General features: G+C 64.0%; 1 protein-coding gene across 5 annotated transcripts; it reads left to right on the top strand.

Annotated features, from left to right (window-relative positions):
- Window positions 1-1,392: 1,392 nt before the first annotated feature.
- TEDC1 (tubulin epsilon and delta complex 1) lies at window positions 1,393-10,218 on the top strand. Of its 5 annotated transcripts, none has more exons than XR_003306764.2 (9): window positions 2,369-2,638; window positions 2,737-2,815; window positions 3,207-3,409; window positions 3,681-3,836; window positions 4,961-5,059; window positions 7,021-7,549; window positions 8,344-8,430; window positions 8,760-8,939; window positions 9,580-10,189. XR_003306764.2 is itself a non-coding variant. In XM_031935735.1 (9 exons), the coding sequence occupies exons 1-9, from the start codon at window positions 2,498-2,500 to the stop codon at window positions 9,907-9,909; spliced, it is 1,482 nt and encodes a 493-aa protein (XP_031791595.1). In that variant the 5' UTR covers window positions 2,369-2,497; the 3' UTR covers window positions 9,910-10,218. The 5 variants fall into 5 exon arrangements, 3 of the variants coding, with proteins under 3 accessions (XP_023061572.1, XP_031791595.1, XP_023061571.1); XR_003306765.2 differs by lacking the exon at window positions 9,580-10,189 and having other exon boundaries at window positions 7,021-7,227; window positions 7,364-7,549; window positions 8,760-8,813; XM_031935735.1 differs by having other exon boundaries at window positions 7,021-7,227; window positions 9,580-10,218.
- The last annotated feature ends 3,035 nt before the right edge of the window (window positions 10,219-13,253 follow it).

The following is a 13,253-nucleotide window of genomic DNA, read 5'->3' as shown; positions in this document are numbered from 1 at the left end:
AAGGGAGCTGCAGCGGGGCTCTGGCTGCAGGCTGTCACTGGCGCCTGCCCTTCTGCTGCCTGTTGCCCTCCCAAGGGGGCTGTTCCAGGGTCTCATAGGCCAGGGCTCTCTGTGCAGGGTGAGTCCAGGCCACCCTAGACAGCCCGCACCCAGCCCTGGCACTCTGAGTTCACCTCTGCAACTCCCAGACCCTCAGAAGTGCCCCTGAGCCCTCCTGGCCTTCTGGGAGTGGGGAGGGGGGCTCTGCAGGACCCCAACCAAAGGCTCAGCAGGCTGAGAGGCCTGGAGGCGGGTGGGACTGGCCTCGGGTCAGCGGGTGAATCAGCTCATGCTGGCTCCCTTTCTGAGAGGCACTGGGGGAGTCCTGGGGACTCCTGGCCTTCCCCCTTTCCACCCCCCAACTCCGTCCTCATTCCTCACCCCTCCAGGCCAGGCCCAGCTTCTGCAGGGGCCTGATGAGGCTGCTCTGCCCCTGACCCAGGCACCACTGCCCCACGTGCGTCCTCATCTGCCATCTACCCTGAGCCCAGGGACTTACCCAGGGGCCTGGCGTCCAGTGGGGAACTTGAATACTGGCCGTGCACAGGGGCTGGGGGGCCTTCTGGAAACCCTTGCTAACCTCAGCCAGCTGCTGCTGACTGGCCACCTTCAGAGACCCCCTTCCCCACACTGGCCACTGAGATTCTGGCCTTGGTAGAAGGCCATCCCTCCAGATACGCACTGACTTAAAAGAGCCCAGGGGTCTCCCCTGCCTTAGGGCTGTGGTGGGTGTGCTGCAGGCTCAGCTCGACAGGTGCTGTGGGGGCAGTCTAGGGTGGCCCGCAGGGTGGGGTGTGTGGGGGTGATTGGGGGATTCCTGGAATTCCAAGAGCTGGGAGCCACAGCACTTTTGATGGGATGGGGGCAGGGGAAGGAAGGGCGCTGGGGGTGCTAAGGTGAGGCTGGTTTCCGGCTGGACGGTGGTGGGTGGAGCTGAGGGAACTGAGATCTTTAAGACTCAGCGACACCTGGTGCAGAGAAAAATCCGCAAGCTCGGGGGTTGGGAGAGCGCTGAACAAGGCCGCAGAGGTGCTCCGCCATCTCCCCCACGCTTCCTGCCGAGTTCCTGTGGCACCGCGGTTCCCCACCCCCTGCTCCCGCCGCCCTGTAGCTCGGCAGGTGCAGTAGGTGCTCCGAGGAGGAGGCCCCTTAGCTTCAAGGAACCCGCGTGGGCGGGGTGATGGGCGTAGTCTTCCTACTGGCGCCATGAAGGAGGTCGCGGTGCGCCGGAGGAAAGGAGGCTGCGGGCGGGGAAGGACGGGGGTGGGCGGGGAGGGAGAGGAGGGGCTTGCTCGGGTGAGGGCCCCGAGGCGGGGCCGGGAGGGCTGCCTGGAGGAGGAGGTCGGGGGCGAAAGAGGCCGGGGAGGAAGGTGGGGCCGGGATCTCTCCGGCTGCGCCTCGCGTGGGCGCGGCCAGCCAGGGCTGGGGGTCCAGGAAGGACTGAGTTTCCCTCCCCCGCGTCTTCGCCGCCGTCCTCGCAGGCCCGAGGTACAGGTGCATCGCGGGAACAGCCCCGGTGACGCGCGACCCGGGGTCTTCACGAATGCTCGGAGGCGCCGCTGGCCAGGAGCCAGCCCGACCTTCTATCCCCGCAGACAGCCCCGCGTTCTTCCCAGCCCGCGCCTTTCGGGGCCGCCCGTGCACGCGGGCCCGGCTCCGCGGCGACCGGGTAGCAGCTGCTTCCGTGCGTCGGCTTCCTCCGGGGCTGCTCCGTGGCGGCGGCAGAGAGAAGCGCTGCCGCGGGCGGGCGAGGACCGGGAGCGCCGGAGGAGGCGGCCGCGGGCTCGGGCCGCGCGTTCGGGACCCGGGAGCTGCCCGGGACCTCGCGCAAGGAGCCAGAGGCCGGCCGCCCTGGGATCTTCACTGTGCGGCGCGGCGGGCTCTGGGCGCCTCCTTGCGGCCCGGCCGGGAAGGCGGTGCGATGGGGCGGGGCTCGTCAGCTCCGGCTGCGTGCGCAGCCCCACGGGGCGCCCTCTGGAGTCTGCGCGCTCCCGCCCGGCGGTTGCTAGGTTGCCAGGGGCGTGAGGCGCTGATGGGTGGGGCCTGAGCGAGGCGGGGTGTCGGGTGTCGTGACGATTGAGCAGGCAAGGGCGGACTCCGTGGAGTTCTCCATATCGACTGCCCTGCCAGGAGCCCGGAAGTGGGTCCGCACAAAACAGAATAGACTACACTCAAACTCCAGGGGAACCGTTCATTGGGCTTGGCCACGAAGGCGGGTCCCTGCCGACGCAGGGGTTGGATGCATGTCCGGCCAGCGCGGTGATTGGGCGCAGGTCCCAGCCGGCGCGGTGATTGGGCGCTGGACCAAGCCCGTGCCGTGATTGGACTCAGGTCCCAGCCGGAGCGGTGATTGGGTGGAAGTCCCAGCCGCGGCAGTAGACCCCGCCCGTGCGGTGATTGGACGCAGGTCCCGGGCCGCGGCGGCGGCGGGCGACCGAAAGAGGCTGGTGCTGGCTGCATGCGGGGTCGGCGGGTGGACCCCGCGGCTGGGGCCCGGGCCGGGGCCCTTCCTGAGGCCATCGCTGCGTTGAGTCGGTCGCTGCCCTCGGGACCCAGCCCCGAGATCTTCCGCCGCGCCAAATTCGACCGTCCGGATGCGGTGACGCTCGCGCGGAGGGCAGCCGGGCCGGGTGGGGTCCCGGGCCCTCGCAGGGAGTTGTGTCGGCACTGCTGACCGCCCGCTTTTTATTTTCGCAGACCTCCGCGCTCTGGCAGCTCCTCTTCCGCGTGCTCTCCCCACTCCCTGCGGGCAGCGCCTTGGCCTCGATCGCCCTGGGTAAGCCCCGCTCCTGGTCCCGCCTGCTCCTGTAAAGCCCCGCCTTCCCCAGCAAGTCCCGCTCCGACGGGCTCTAGCCCCCACCCAACCCGGTAACACTGACCGTGCCTGCCCCTCAAAGCTCCAGCTTCCCCACCCAGTAAGCCGCGCCCCCTGACGGGCCCTAGCTCCACTCCCTCGGGTAGCACCGGCTTCTACTCCTACAAAGCCCTGGGGACGTCCCCGTTGAGCTCTGGTCTCCTCATCTTGGTCTGAGTTCCAGCTCTCCCATCATCTCTTCTGAACTAGGTCTTGAGCTTCTGCTCGAGTGATTTGTGGGGGTCTCTGGAGGGATCCAGGTGGTGTCACCTCCAGGCAGGTGGCCCCCTAAGGTGGTGCTCTTCTGTCCTAGAGGTCCAAGCCCGCTTGGTGAAGTCAGCACTGTGCTCCCAGGGCTACCCGAGGCTGGCACTGGCACAACTACCTGAGGATGGCTCGCAGGGCAGCCGGGAGCTGCTGCTGGCTCTGTCCTGGCTCTTGGCCCGAGGACCTGTGCCCGAGCAGATGGTGGCCCAGACCCGAGTGCCTCTGGGTGACGAGATGACTGTGTGCCAGGTCCGTGTGGGTGAGGGTAAGCCAAGCCAGCTCTGGTCTCAACTCCTGGGGTCAGAGCAAGGGCAGGCCTGGGACAGTCCCCTCTGTGTCTGCTTTGCCCTTCAGGGCAGTTCTATGAGGGGTTACCCAGCTGCCCGGCTGAAAGCACAGAGACTCCCTGTGCGGGGAGCACCCGTTGTTCTTGGCTGTGCCTCCACTCCCGTCTCCATCCTGATCCTTCCTTGGGGGTAGGGTGGGGTGGGAGCAGGGCCTGACCCTTACTCCTCTCCAGTGTGAGGCCCTGGCCAGCCTTGGCCCACCTGCACCCCACATGGAAACAGAGGGTCCTGTGGATGTCCGCCATGTGCAGTGGTTGATGGGAAAGCTGCGGTTCCGGTGGCGCCAGCTGGTGTCCAGTCAGCAGGAGCAGTGCGCCCTCCTGAGCAAGGTAGAGCTGGCACAGGGCTTCCACCCAGGGGCTGCGTTCCGTGCTGCAAGCCACCAACTGCCAGTCCCTGCAGCTCGTCCTATGAGGCCCGGCACAAGCTTTTGACTGGATGTGGGCCTTCTTGCCCTGGGCTTACCCAGAGTCTGATCCCACCCAGAGTCTGATCCCGTGGTTCCAGGTGGTCCTTGCAGGGGTCCAGGGTAGGATAGAGGTGGACAGAGTTAGGCAGGGAGCCCAGTGGGGTGGGCAATGGTGGGCAGAAATTGGTGTCAGAGAGCTCACAGAATTTGCCTTTTTGTTCCCAAAAGTCACCAGTGGTCTTCCAGCTCTGTGTCACTAAACAGTGGGATGGGCTCTGGGCCATAAAAGCCACCCCCTCCTGGGCACTGGAGGGGGAGGAGGACAGCCCCTGCTCCCACCACATCCTAGTGGGGGCTGACTTGTGGGGTGGGCAGCTCCTGTGGGTCCCTGAAGGTGGGAGGGGCTGGCTCAGGGGCACAGGTAGCGGCATGTCCACTGTGCGGCCAGGGCTGACAGGTGGGTCTGTGGCTCCCACCAATGCGGGGCTCCTTGGATACTCCCCATTCCCACCCTTGCAGAGGGTCTGTTGCTCAGCTGGCCTTTCCAGGGACCTCTCACCCCATCAGGCTTGGCCTGGACACCAGCTGCTCCACTTACGTGCCTACGTGTGACTCTCTGTGCCACCTTCCAGCCTCCCTTTGCTGGGGAGCCCTCCCCATTCCTCTAGATCCCAGCAATCGTTCATGTTCACACTGTGAGTCTGGCTGAACTGCTGTGCCTGTCCAGAGGCTGTTCCCCTGATGCTGCTGGGGAAGCCAGGACACCCCACTCCAATCTTGCTGCTGCCTGGGAGCTGGGCGGGGTGGGGAGGCCATCAGTGGAATTGCCTGGCGCCCCCCTTCAGCAGGCCCCAGCGGTGCTGACGGTTGTTCTGCACCCAGCCCAGCCCCGCCAACCTCAGGCAAGGAGTGGCTTTCTCCGAGCCCTCTCTTGTTATCTGTGAGGTGGGCTCTGACGGCCGACCTCCCTGGAGTGGTGAAGACTCAGTGTTGGGGGAGGTATGTGACTCCCACTCAGCCCGGGGTCTGCGCTGCCTGTTTCAGATTCATCTGTACACACGCGGCTGCCACAGTGACCAGAGCCTTGGCCATCTGTCTGTCACTGAAGCGGAGATGCTCAGGGACCCAGAGGGAGGCCAGCAGGTGAGGGCCGGCAAGTTGCTTCCGGAATGGGCTTGGGTGGGCGGTGGGGGCGGCAGTGGGGGCACCGCCCAAGGGGGGGGGGGCCTGGGGGGGGGCGTGGCAGCTCTTGGGCCGCCAGCGGTGGGTGTCTGCATGTCCACCACTGGTCACTGTCAGACTGTGTGACTGACAGATTCTCTGGGCCTCTCCTAGCCTCATGGGCCACTCATCCTTCCCTTCCACAAATTGAGATGTGGTGTGGGTGGGGGCCCAGGATACAGGAGCCTGGGCTGCACTGGCAGCTGGCTGAGGGCAGGCTGTTGGGATAAAGGAACACGGATCTCAGGTGTGAGCTGGTGGTGGTGGCGTCTCAAGCAGGTCTCACCTGGTGTGTCGGGGCACCTGGGGGTGTGGAGGGCTAGGCCACACTGGGTGAAGGGTTGGGCACAGGGCTGACTGGGAGGGGACAACTACCCTTCAGAGCCCAAGGCCAGGCCCACATGGGGTGTGCTGGGCCGAGCCTGCCAAGCTGGAGCCAGCTGCATAGGCCCTGGAGACTTGCAGGCCTCGTTCTGCTTCCTACACTGGGACCACCCAGGGGGCACAGCACTTTCTAGGCAGGCCTGCCCCAGGTGACGGGGTCTCTGTGGTCCCGGGCAGATCCTGGGCCCTGGGTAGCACAGACCTGGAGGAAAGCCTGGCCCTGAGCCCCAGGTGGCCATGTGACCTTGGGCAGACAGCGTCCTGCTCTGACTGGGGCTACTGGAGCACTAACCAAAATGTCAGGGTTGACCTAGCCCCAGGCATCTTCCCCGGGAATGGCCGCTTCCTCTCACCCTGTGCTGGTGCTGGCCTTCCATCCCCATCTTTCTTTCTAGGGCTCTGCCCGCCCATCATCACTGGCTTCTTCCCCTTGTCTGGCTTATTTTCAGGAGAAAGGGCGGGGCTGGCTGCCACTCTTTTTATTTATTTTACTTTCTTTCTTTGAGACAGAGTCTTGCTCTGTCACCCAGCCACAGTGGCACAGTCTCGGCTCACCGCAACCTCCACCTCCTGAGTTTAAGCGATTTTCCTATCTCAGCCTCCTGAGTAGCTGGGACTACAGGCACCTGCCACCACATCTGGCTAGTTTTTTTGTGTTTTTAGTAGAGACGGGGTTTTGCCACGTTGGCCAGGCTGATCTCAAACTGCTGACCTCTGGTGATCCACCTGCCTCGACCTCCCAGAGTGCTGGGATTACAGGCGTGAGCCATGCACGTAGGCTGCACATAGGCTGGGCTCTGTGCTGTCCTGAGTGATGGGCTGGCACTGTCCTGCTGCTCCAGATGCATATGGCCGGGCAGGAGGGCAGAGGCTCAGGGCTGGTGTGATCTCTTCTTCCAGGCCCAGTCCCCCTTCTCTGCCTCTTTCCTCTCCAACCCCAGAGACTTGGTCCCTGTACCTCATCCCAGGCCTGCCCAGGGGGACCCAGGGGTCAGAGGCGGATGGCCTGGCTCTTGGCCCCTAGTCTTGTGTCTACTGGGGCTTCCTGTTCGTGGCAAGGGCCCGTGGGTTCCAGCTCTGCAGCCCAAGTCTGTGGGATGGCACGCCTCACTTGTGGGCTCACAGGGCCCAACCCCTGATGCCTGCCTGGCCCCTGGCCTGCCTGGCCCCTGGTGCCAGCTGGGCCTGTGTCCCTGGCTGAAGCCGGGCTGGCACCCACCCCGTCGGCCTGCACTGGCGTTGGCGGTGCTGAGGCAGCATCTGGGCGACCTGGTCTGCCCTTGCCCTACCTGTCTTGTAGAGGCGGCTCAGCGGACTGGGACCCTTGGGTTGGGGCAGAGCAGAGGCTGCCCTGGCCTCAGCCTGCTCCTGCCCGGTGCCTCTGTGGGACCACTCTCTGTGGTGGGCTGGGGGGCCTGGAAGTGAGGCCCCGCCCTCTCCCGGAAGCTGCATGTGGCGCTGGCCAGGGGGACTGGGGCCATGCCCGGCTTCCTTCCAAGGTTTCTGGAGCGGGAGCTGCCCAAAACCTGGACCTGGCCTACCCAAAGGGCCTACACTTCTCCTGCACTCCTGGGATGGGTCCCAGAACCTTCTGGAATGATCTGTGGCTGGTATGTCAGCAACCAGGCCTGTTGCCGGGTGACTGGGCAGCTCCCTTGGATCCTGGTGGGGCCTCAGCCTGCAGCCTCCTTTTCCCTCTTAGGGTGGTAAGTGGAGGGAGGCTGGCAGGGCAGTGGAGACCACAGGACTTGGGGGTGGGTGGGAGGGGCGTGCTTGCCCCTCTTCTCCTGTCTGCTCCCGCCCTGGCCCTTCTTGGGAACTGCGGTGATTGCCTTTTGTTAGGTATGTTTCAGTGGCTGTCCCCATGGTGGAGGTCTCTGCTTTTCTCGTGGCCTGCCTGGGTGGGCAGGTGGGCCGCAGCCCCTGGCACCAGCCTTCTCCAGCTCCCACGCCGCCCACAGACCTGCCTGTCCTCATATTCTCTGACCATGGGCCTGCCTGCCTCTGCTCTGCTCCGCCCCGCCCCAGGTGGGCTGGGTTGGGCCTGGTGTTCAAGGCCGTCCCTATCTGCCCCCCAGCCCACTGCTGGAGGCCCAGGCCCCTGCAGCCTGCTCCATACTCTGGGTTCCTGGGGGAAGCCGGGCTGGAGTGGGGCAGGATTCAGGGGTAGAGGGCCTGTCCCCAGCAGGGGTCCCCTGCCGTGGGGCCCGGGGTCATTGTTACAGACAGCCCATGAGTGAACCTGGGAGGCCTTCCGTGTGTGGGCAGAGCGGCTGCTATGTCCAGCCGTCTGTCTGTGGGCGCACTGTGGGCAGGTACCTTTGTGCAGGGCCATGGGGCAGGCAGGGCGGGGTCTTGGGAATGTCAAGTGTTGCTCAGCTCTGCCTTTTCTGCCACCTGGGTCACCAGGCAGAATTAGGGGAGTCCCTGAAGTTACAGGGCACGGGTTTTCCCTGCCCCAGAGCCTGGCTTGCTCCTTAGTTTGGGGCCTCCCCGTCCTCCTGCAGTCCCTGGATACAGCCCCCATTCAGTGGGGGCTGTGGGGCAGAGGTCTAGGCTTGAGAGGCAGGGCCTGGCCATGCATTGGATGGGGGCTGCCCTGTGCTGCAGAAAGGACAGTGGGCTGTGGCGTCTGCACCACACCAGGGTGCCTTGCTCATCATTCTGGCCAGAGAACCTGGGCGCAGGCAGGGGAGGGCTGCAGGGGCAGGGCGTGTGCTGGGCGTTGGGCCGGGTGTCGGCGCTGAGTCCAGCTGTCCACCCGACTGTCTGTCCATGGGGTCCTGTGTGAGGTTCTAGCCCAACTGCCATTTGCCTTCCAGCTGCTGCGGACTCTGGAGCATGAGAACCGGCGCCTGGAGGCTGTCCTGGCGTGGCGGCGCGCAGAGCTGGTCTTCTGGCAGTGGATGGTGAGGAAGCCTGCGCACCCCTCCCCGGCGTCCCTTCCCACAGCAGTCCCCAGGTGGGAGCTGGGGATCTTCCTGTTTTCCAGACAGGAAGAGGGGCTTTTAGGGAGGCCACAGACCTAGCATAGGCTCTGCCTAGGATTTCCACTCACCTTCAGGGGAGGCCCACCGCTGCCCCCATCCTCGGCTCTGTGGCCTTCTAGAGTGTGGCCTTTATGCCTCTCTGGACATCATGGCTGCTGAGATGGTGGCATCCAGCCCGCTGTGGAACCTGCCCTCTGTCCCTGTGTCCCCTTGGCTTGGTGCACGCTGTCTCACTTGGGTCTCTGTAGGACACAGTCCTGGGCACCTGTGCCCCGGAGGCACCTGCTGCAGCTTCACAGCCCACCTTCCTGCCCTGGGTCCCTGAGTGCGGGGATGGCGAGTTGGAGCTGGTAGTGCGGGAGCTGCGGACCCTGGAGGAGGAGCTGCGGGAGGCTGCCGAGCGCAGGCGGGTGGCCTGGGAGGCCAAGGTGAGTGCCAGCCTCGCTCTGGGCACCGGCCCAGCCCCACCTTTGGGGGACCGCTGACCTGAGGGCGCTTTGGACTTGTTGAATCATACAGTTGCATCTGATTAAGCATGGCAGGCGACATACTTACAGGCACGCACTCTGAGGGAGCGGGAGGGCAGTTGGCGAGGAGCTGCAGCTGCTGCGAGACGGCCCCGGCCCTCCTGCTGGAGGTCTGTTCTCTGATTCTTTGCATGAGGGAGGGAAGCCTGTGCTGTGTGGGCCCTGCTGCTCCCATGCCTCTACCACACGTGCATTCACAGGGTGGTGGCCACTTCTCCACACCTGCCCGGGACCTGTCTAACCTGCTGGTGGCCACCCGGGTCTCCACCCTAAACACAGAGCCGCCCTCTTACCTGCTGCACAGGTTCGTGGCTGTGAACACGGGGCTGTGTTGGCTCCACCTATTTTCCTTCTGAAGAATTTTAACATAAATTGCAGGCATGATTTTCTCCTTAAAATCTTCAGTAAGCCTCTCTGAAGAGCATGGGCGTTTCCTGCGTGCCTGCGGCGCCCTCATCCCCGAGTCAGCGCAGGGGATGCCAAGGGGTCCTGAGGCTAGTGTCCTGGGGGGACAGAGCCACTGCCGTTGTCTCCCACGCAGGCTCGAGGCTGTGGACGGGGGCCAGAGTGGAGTGCCGCGCGGCGGGCCTGTCGGGAGACTGTGGAAAAGGAGCTGGGAGCTCTGCAGCGGTGCTGGGAGCAAGACAGGAGCCCAGCCCAGGCCCATGGGCCACACCGACTGGTGAGACGAGAGGATGGGGCAGCAGGCGACCGGGACCTGCGGGCAGCTGAGCTGATCAGGACACTGAGGAGCCAGGAGGCCTGCCTGGAGGCGATGCTACGTCAACTACAGGGACAGTGTCGGCAGGAACTGGCCAGGCTAGCGGGAGCCCTGCCTGGCCTCATCTGGATCCCGCCACCTGGACGCTGAGGGCCTGTGGACGGGCCCTCGTGGGAAGCCTGCCCTGGCCCAGCCTGGCTGTGTCCTGGAGGAGCAGATTCCAAGGCCAGGTGGCCACAGGGATGATGCAGATGCAGAGCCCACGTCACACGCTCACTCCAGGGGCTGGGGCTGGGTTGACTCTTGCTGGAGCCCGGGCCCGTGGCCAGCAGCACTGAGGACAGGAATGGCTGATCCCCTGAGGAGGCCGTGACGGGCCCGGCCTGGTGGTCTGGAGGGAACTCGGAAATAAATTGTAGTGGCTTTCCTGTGGGGTGAGGCTGCCGGCCCTCCCTCTGCCACCCTGTCAGGTTTCCCTGTTTGGGGCTGGGAGTGTGGAGGAGCCCCTGGGCCGTGGTGGCCAGTGTAGGGCTGGCCAGGTGCTGGAGGACATGCATTCCCTAGACCGGTGAGTGGCAGGCCCATGGGGAGGTGGCACAGGCCTCCCTGGAGTGGGATTGCCTTGGCCCTACCCCCCTTCATCGGGCTTCCACTGTGGGCGCAGCCCTGGGCTGGAAGCACAGCCGCCCCCACCTCCGGCCATGGCTGTGCCTGGTGGGTGCGCCGGATGGGAGCCCGGGGCTCTGCTCCTTCCTGGGAGGTGGTGCTCCGGGTGGGGAGGCACGGCTTGGACAGAGGGGCTTTGTTCCAGAGGCTGCCCAGCGAGCTCAGCTCTGCCCTGACAAAGAACTGTCTGTGTCCGGGGGACAAGCCCCAGCCTGGCGGAAGGAGGCTCAGCCTCACAGCACCCCCAACCCCCCAACCAGCAGGCGCAGGTGGCCCTGAGGCCTCCAGCCCTGCCTGCCTTGCTGGGCTCCCCTCTCTTCTGGGGCTGTCGGACTCTGACCTGAGGTGGGCAGACTGGGGCTTGTGGGACCACCTCCAGGCTCCTACCAACCCTGCCCTGAGGCCACGTCCGTTCGCGCTGCCAGAACGTGCTCTCACTGGACCTTTCCCGTCTGCCTGGGGCTGTGCCTGAGCGACAGCGCACACCTCGGGCTTCAGCTCCAGTCTCAGCCTGTCTGGGCCTCCTTGGTCCCGGGGGTGGACATGCCTAGGCCACCTGCCTCCCCATTCCCATGCACGGACCCCAGGAGCACCGGCAGGAACTGGCCACGGCCAAGCAAGGCCTCCCTTTCAGGAGCATCTCTGATCCTCTCATGCGCTGGGCCTCCTGTGGGCTGCCAGGCCTTGTGCAAATGTTCCCTGGCCTGTACCGCACTCCGGCCCCTCTGCCAGCTCCTCCTAAGGGCTCCTGCCATCTCCACCTGTTGATTCCAGCTCTGTTCCGGGCACTCAGACCTCAGCCTTCCTCCGCTTGCAGCCTCTGAAGGTCCCCAGTGCTCTCAGCCACCCTCGACTGCCGGACAGGGCTCTTGTGCTGGGAGCAAGTCCACTTGAAGCCCTGCTTTTTATAAACTACCACAGAACCGGGCTCTCACTGGCCTTGGGGACTTGAGTTTTACGAACGCAAAAGCAGGCTTGTTGTCATGGGGTTGTCACCACTCAATATGATGCGTGGATTCAGGGCAGTCCAAGTCCCGGGTGCGTGTGTGCCCGTGATCCTGACGGTGGAGAGGGCCTGAGAGGCCAGGGGCCGCAGGAGGCTCCCTGCGCACCCACCCAGGCTTGCCGTGGTGCTGCCTGTCATGATGGCGCAAGGATGGGACCCTGGCCTTCAGCTCTAGCTGTTACCACACATGGAGTAGCTCGAGTTGCCTGAAGTCACAGCCTCTTGTTCTGTTGGTCCGGAGTTGCCAGTCTACAGGGTTAAAGCTGGATGGGCAAGCAGGGCAGTGTGCCCCCAGCCCAGAGCAGGCACGGAGATCTTCACAACATTGCCCCTCTGACACTCTCCTGCCTCCCTCCCCTGCCTTCGGGAGCCCCAGTTATCCTCAAGTCCCCCGTCCCCTCTGTCCCCATAGACTTCTGTCTTTTTTTTTTTTTTTTGAGGCGGAGTCTTGCTCTGTTGCCCGGGCTGGAGTGCAGTGGCCGGATCTCAGCTCACTGCAAGCTCCGCCTCCCGGGTTCCCGCCATTCTCCTGCCTCAGCCTCCCGAGTAGCTGAGACTACAGGCGCCCGCCACCTCGCCCGGCTAGTTTTTGTATTTTTAGTAGAGACGGGGTTTCACCGTGTTAGCCAGGATGGTCTCGATCTCCTGACCTCGTGATCCGCCCGTCTCGGCCTCCCAAAGTGCTGGGATTACAGGCTTGAGCCACCGCGCCCGGCCTGACTTCTGTCTTAAGGCCAGCTGTAGCCTTTCCCTCTGCCACGCGACCTGCCCCAGACCCACGAACAACCTGGAGGCCCACAGCGTTGGCCTGGCTGGGGCAGCAGGGCCTTGCACTCTGGATGAGCCAGCGTCCGTCTAAGGACAGTGCAGTTTGCTTCCGAGGAAGACGGAGGTAAAGATGCCCTTGCAGGAAACAGAAGTTACCTGGCACGTGAGACCAAGTACACTCACTGGAAAGTGCAATAAACTCAACAAAACTAGAAACCTTTTTTTTTTTTAAAGACAGAGTTGCTCGTGTTGCCCAGGCTGGAGTACAATGGTACAAGCTGGACTCACTGCAACCTCTGCCTCCCGGGTTCAAGTGATTCTCCTGCCTCAGCCTCCTGAGTAGCTGGGATTACAGGTGCCGTCACCACGCCCACCTGATTTTTGTATTTTTGGTAGAGATGGGGTTTCATCATGTTGGTCAGGCTGGTCTCGAACTCCTGACCTCGTGATCCACCTGCCTCGGCCTCCCAAAGTGCTGGGATTACAGGCGTGAGCCACTGTCCCAGGATCAAGTGGTCCTCCCACCTCAGCCTCCTGAGTAGCTGGGACTACAGGTGCGTGCCATCATGCCCAGCTAATTTTTGTATTTTCATTGTTAGTAGACACAGGATTTCACCATGCCGCCCACGCTGATCTCAAACTCCCAGGCTCACGTGATCTGCCTGCCTCTACCTCCCAAAGTGCTGGGATTGCAGGCGTGAGCCACCGCACCCGGCAGGAGAGAAGTGTTTCTGAGTGGCTCCTGTTTATCTCTTGGGGACCCCGACAGCTCAGTCCATACGGCCCTTGTCTGCTCCGTGTTCTTGTGTGTGGTTGTGGCTGGCAATGGTGAAGTCCTGGGCCTGGGCTCACCTCCAGCTGTGTGGCCCTGCGTATGTGCCCGCACTGGCTCTGCAGCCGTCCCTGTCCTCAGAGTGGTCGGAGGGTGTCCTGCACGGCCTCTCGCTGCTGGCTTGCCTGCTCCTGCCTGGCTGTGCTGGGCTGGCCCCTCACTCAGTCATTCTACCTGGAGTCATGTGGTGCCTTATACGTGCCATTCTGAGGGGCCCCATGG

The sequence above is a fragment of the Piliocolobus tephrosceles genome, chromosome 6 (genome assembly GCF_002776525.5).
Source record: "Piliocolobus tephrosceles isolate RC106 chromosome 6, ASM277652v3, whole genome shotgun sequence".
Lineage (NCBI taxonomy): Eukaryota > Metazoa > Chordata > Mammalia > Primates > Cercopithecidae > Piliocolobus > Piliocolobus tephrosceles.
The sequence above is the reverse complement of the archived record's forward strand: the minus strand, read 5'-3'. Positions and strand labels throughout refer to the sequence as shown.

Bases quoted from the DNA above. Each gene is read 5' to 3' on its own strand.
- TEDC1 (XM_031935735.1), top strand. From the start codon at position 2,498: ATGCGGGGTCGGCGGGTGGACCCCGCGGCTGGGGCCCGGGCCGGGGCC. The intron at 2,816-3,206 runs GTAAGCCCCGCT...CTTCTGTCCTAG, and splicing joins CTTGGCCTCGATCGCCCTGG to AGGTCCAAGCCCGCTTGGTG. The intron at 8,431-8,759 runs GTGAGGAAGCCT...GGGTCTCTGTAG, and splicing joins TGGTCTTCTGGCAGTGGATG to GACACAGTCCTGGGCACCTG.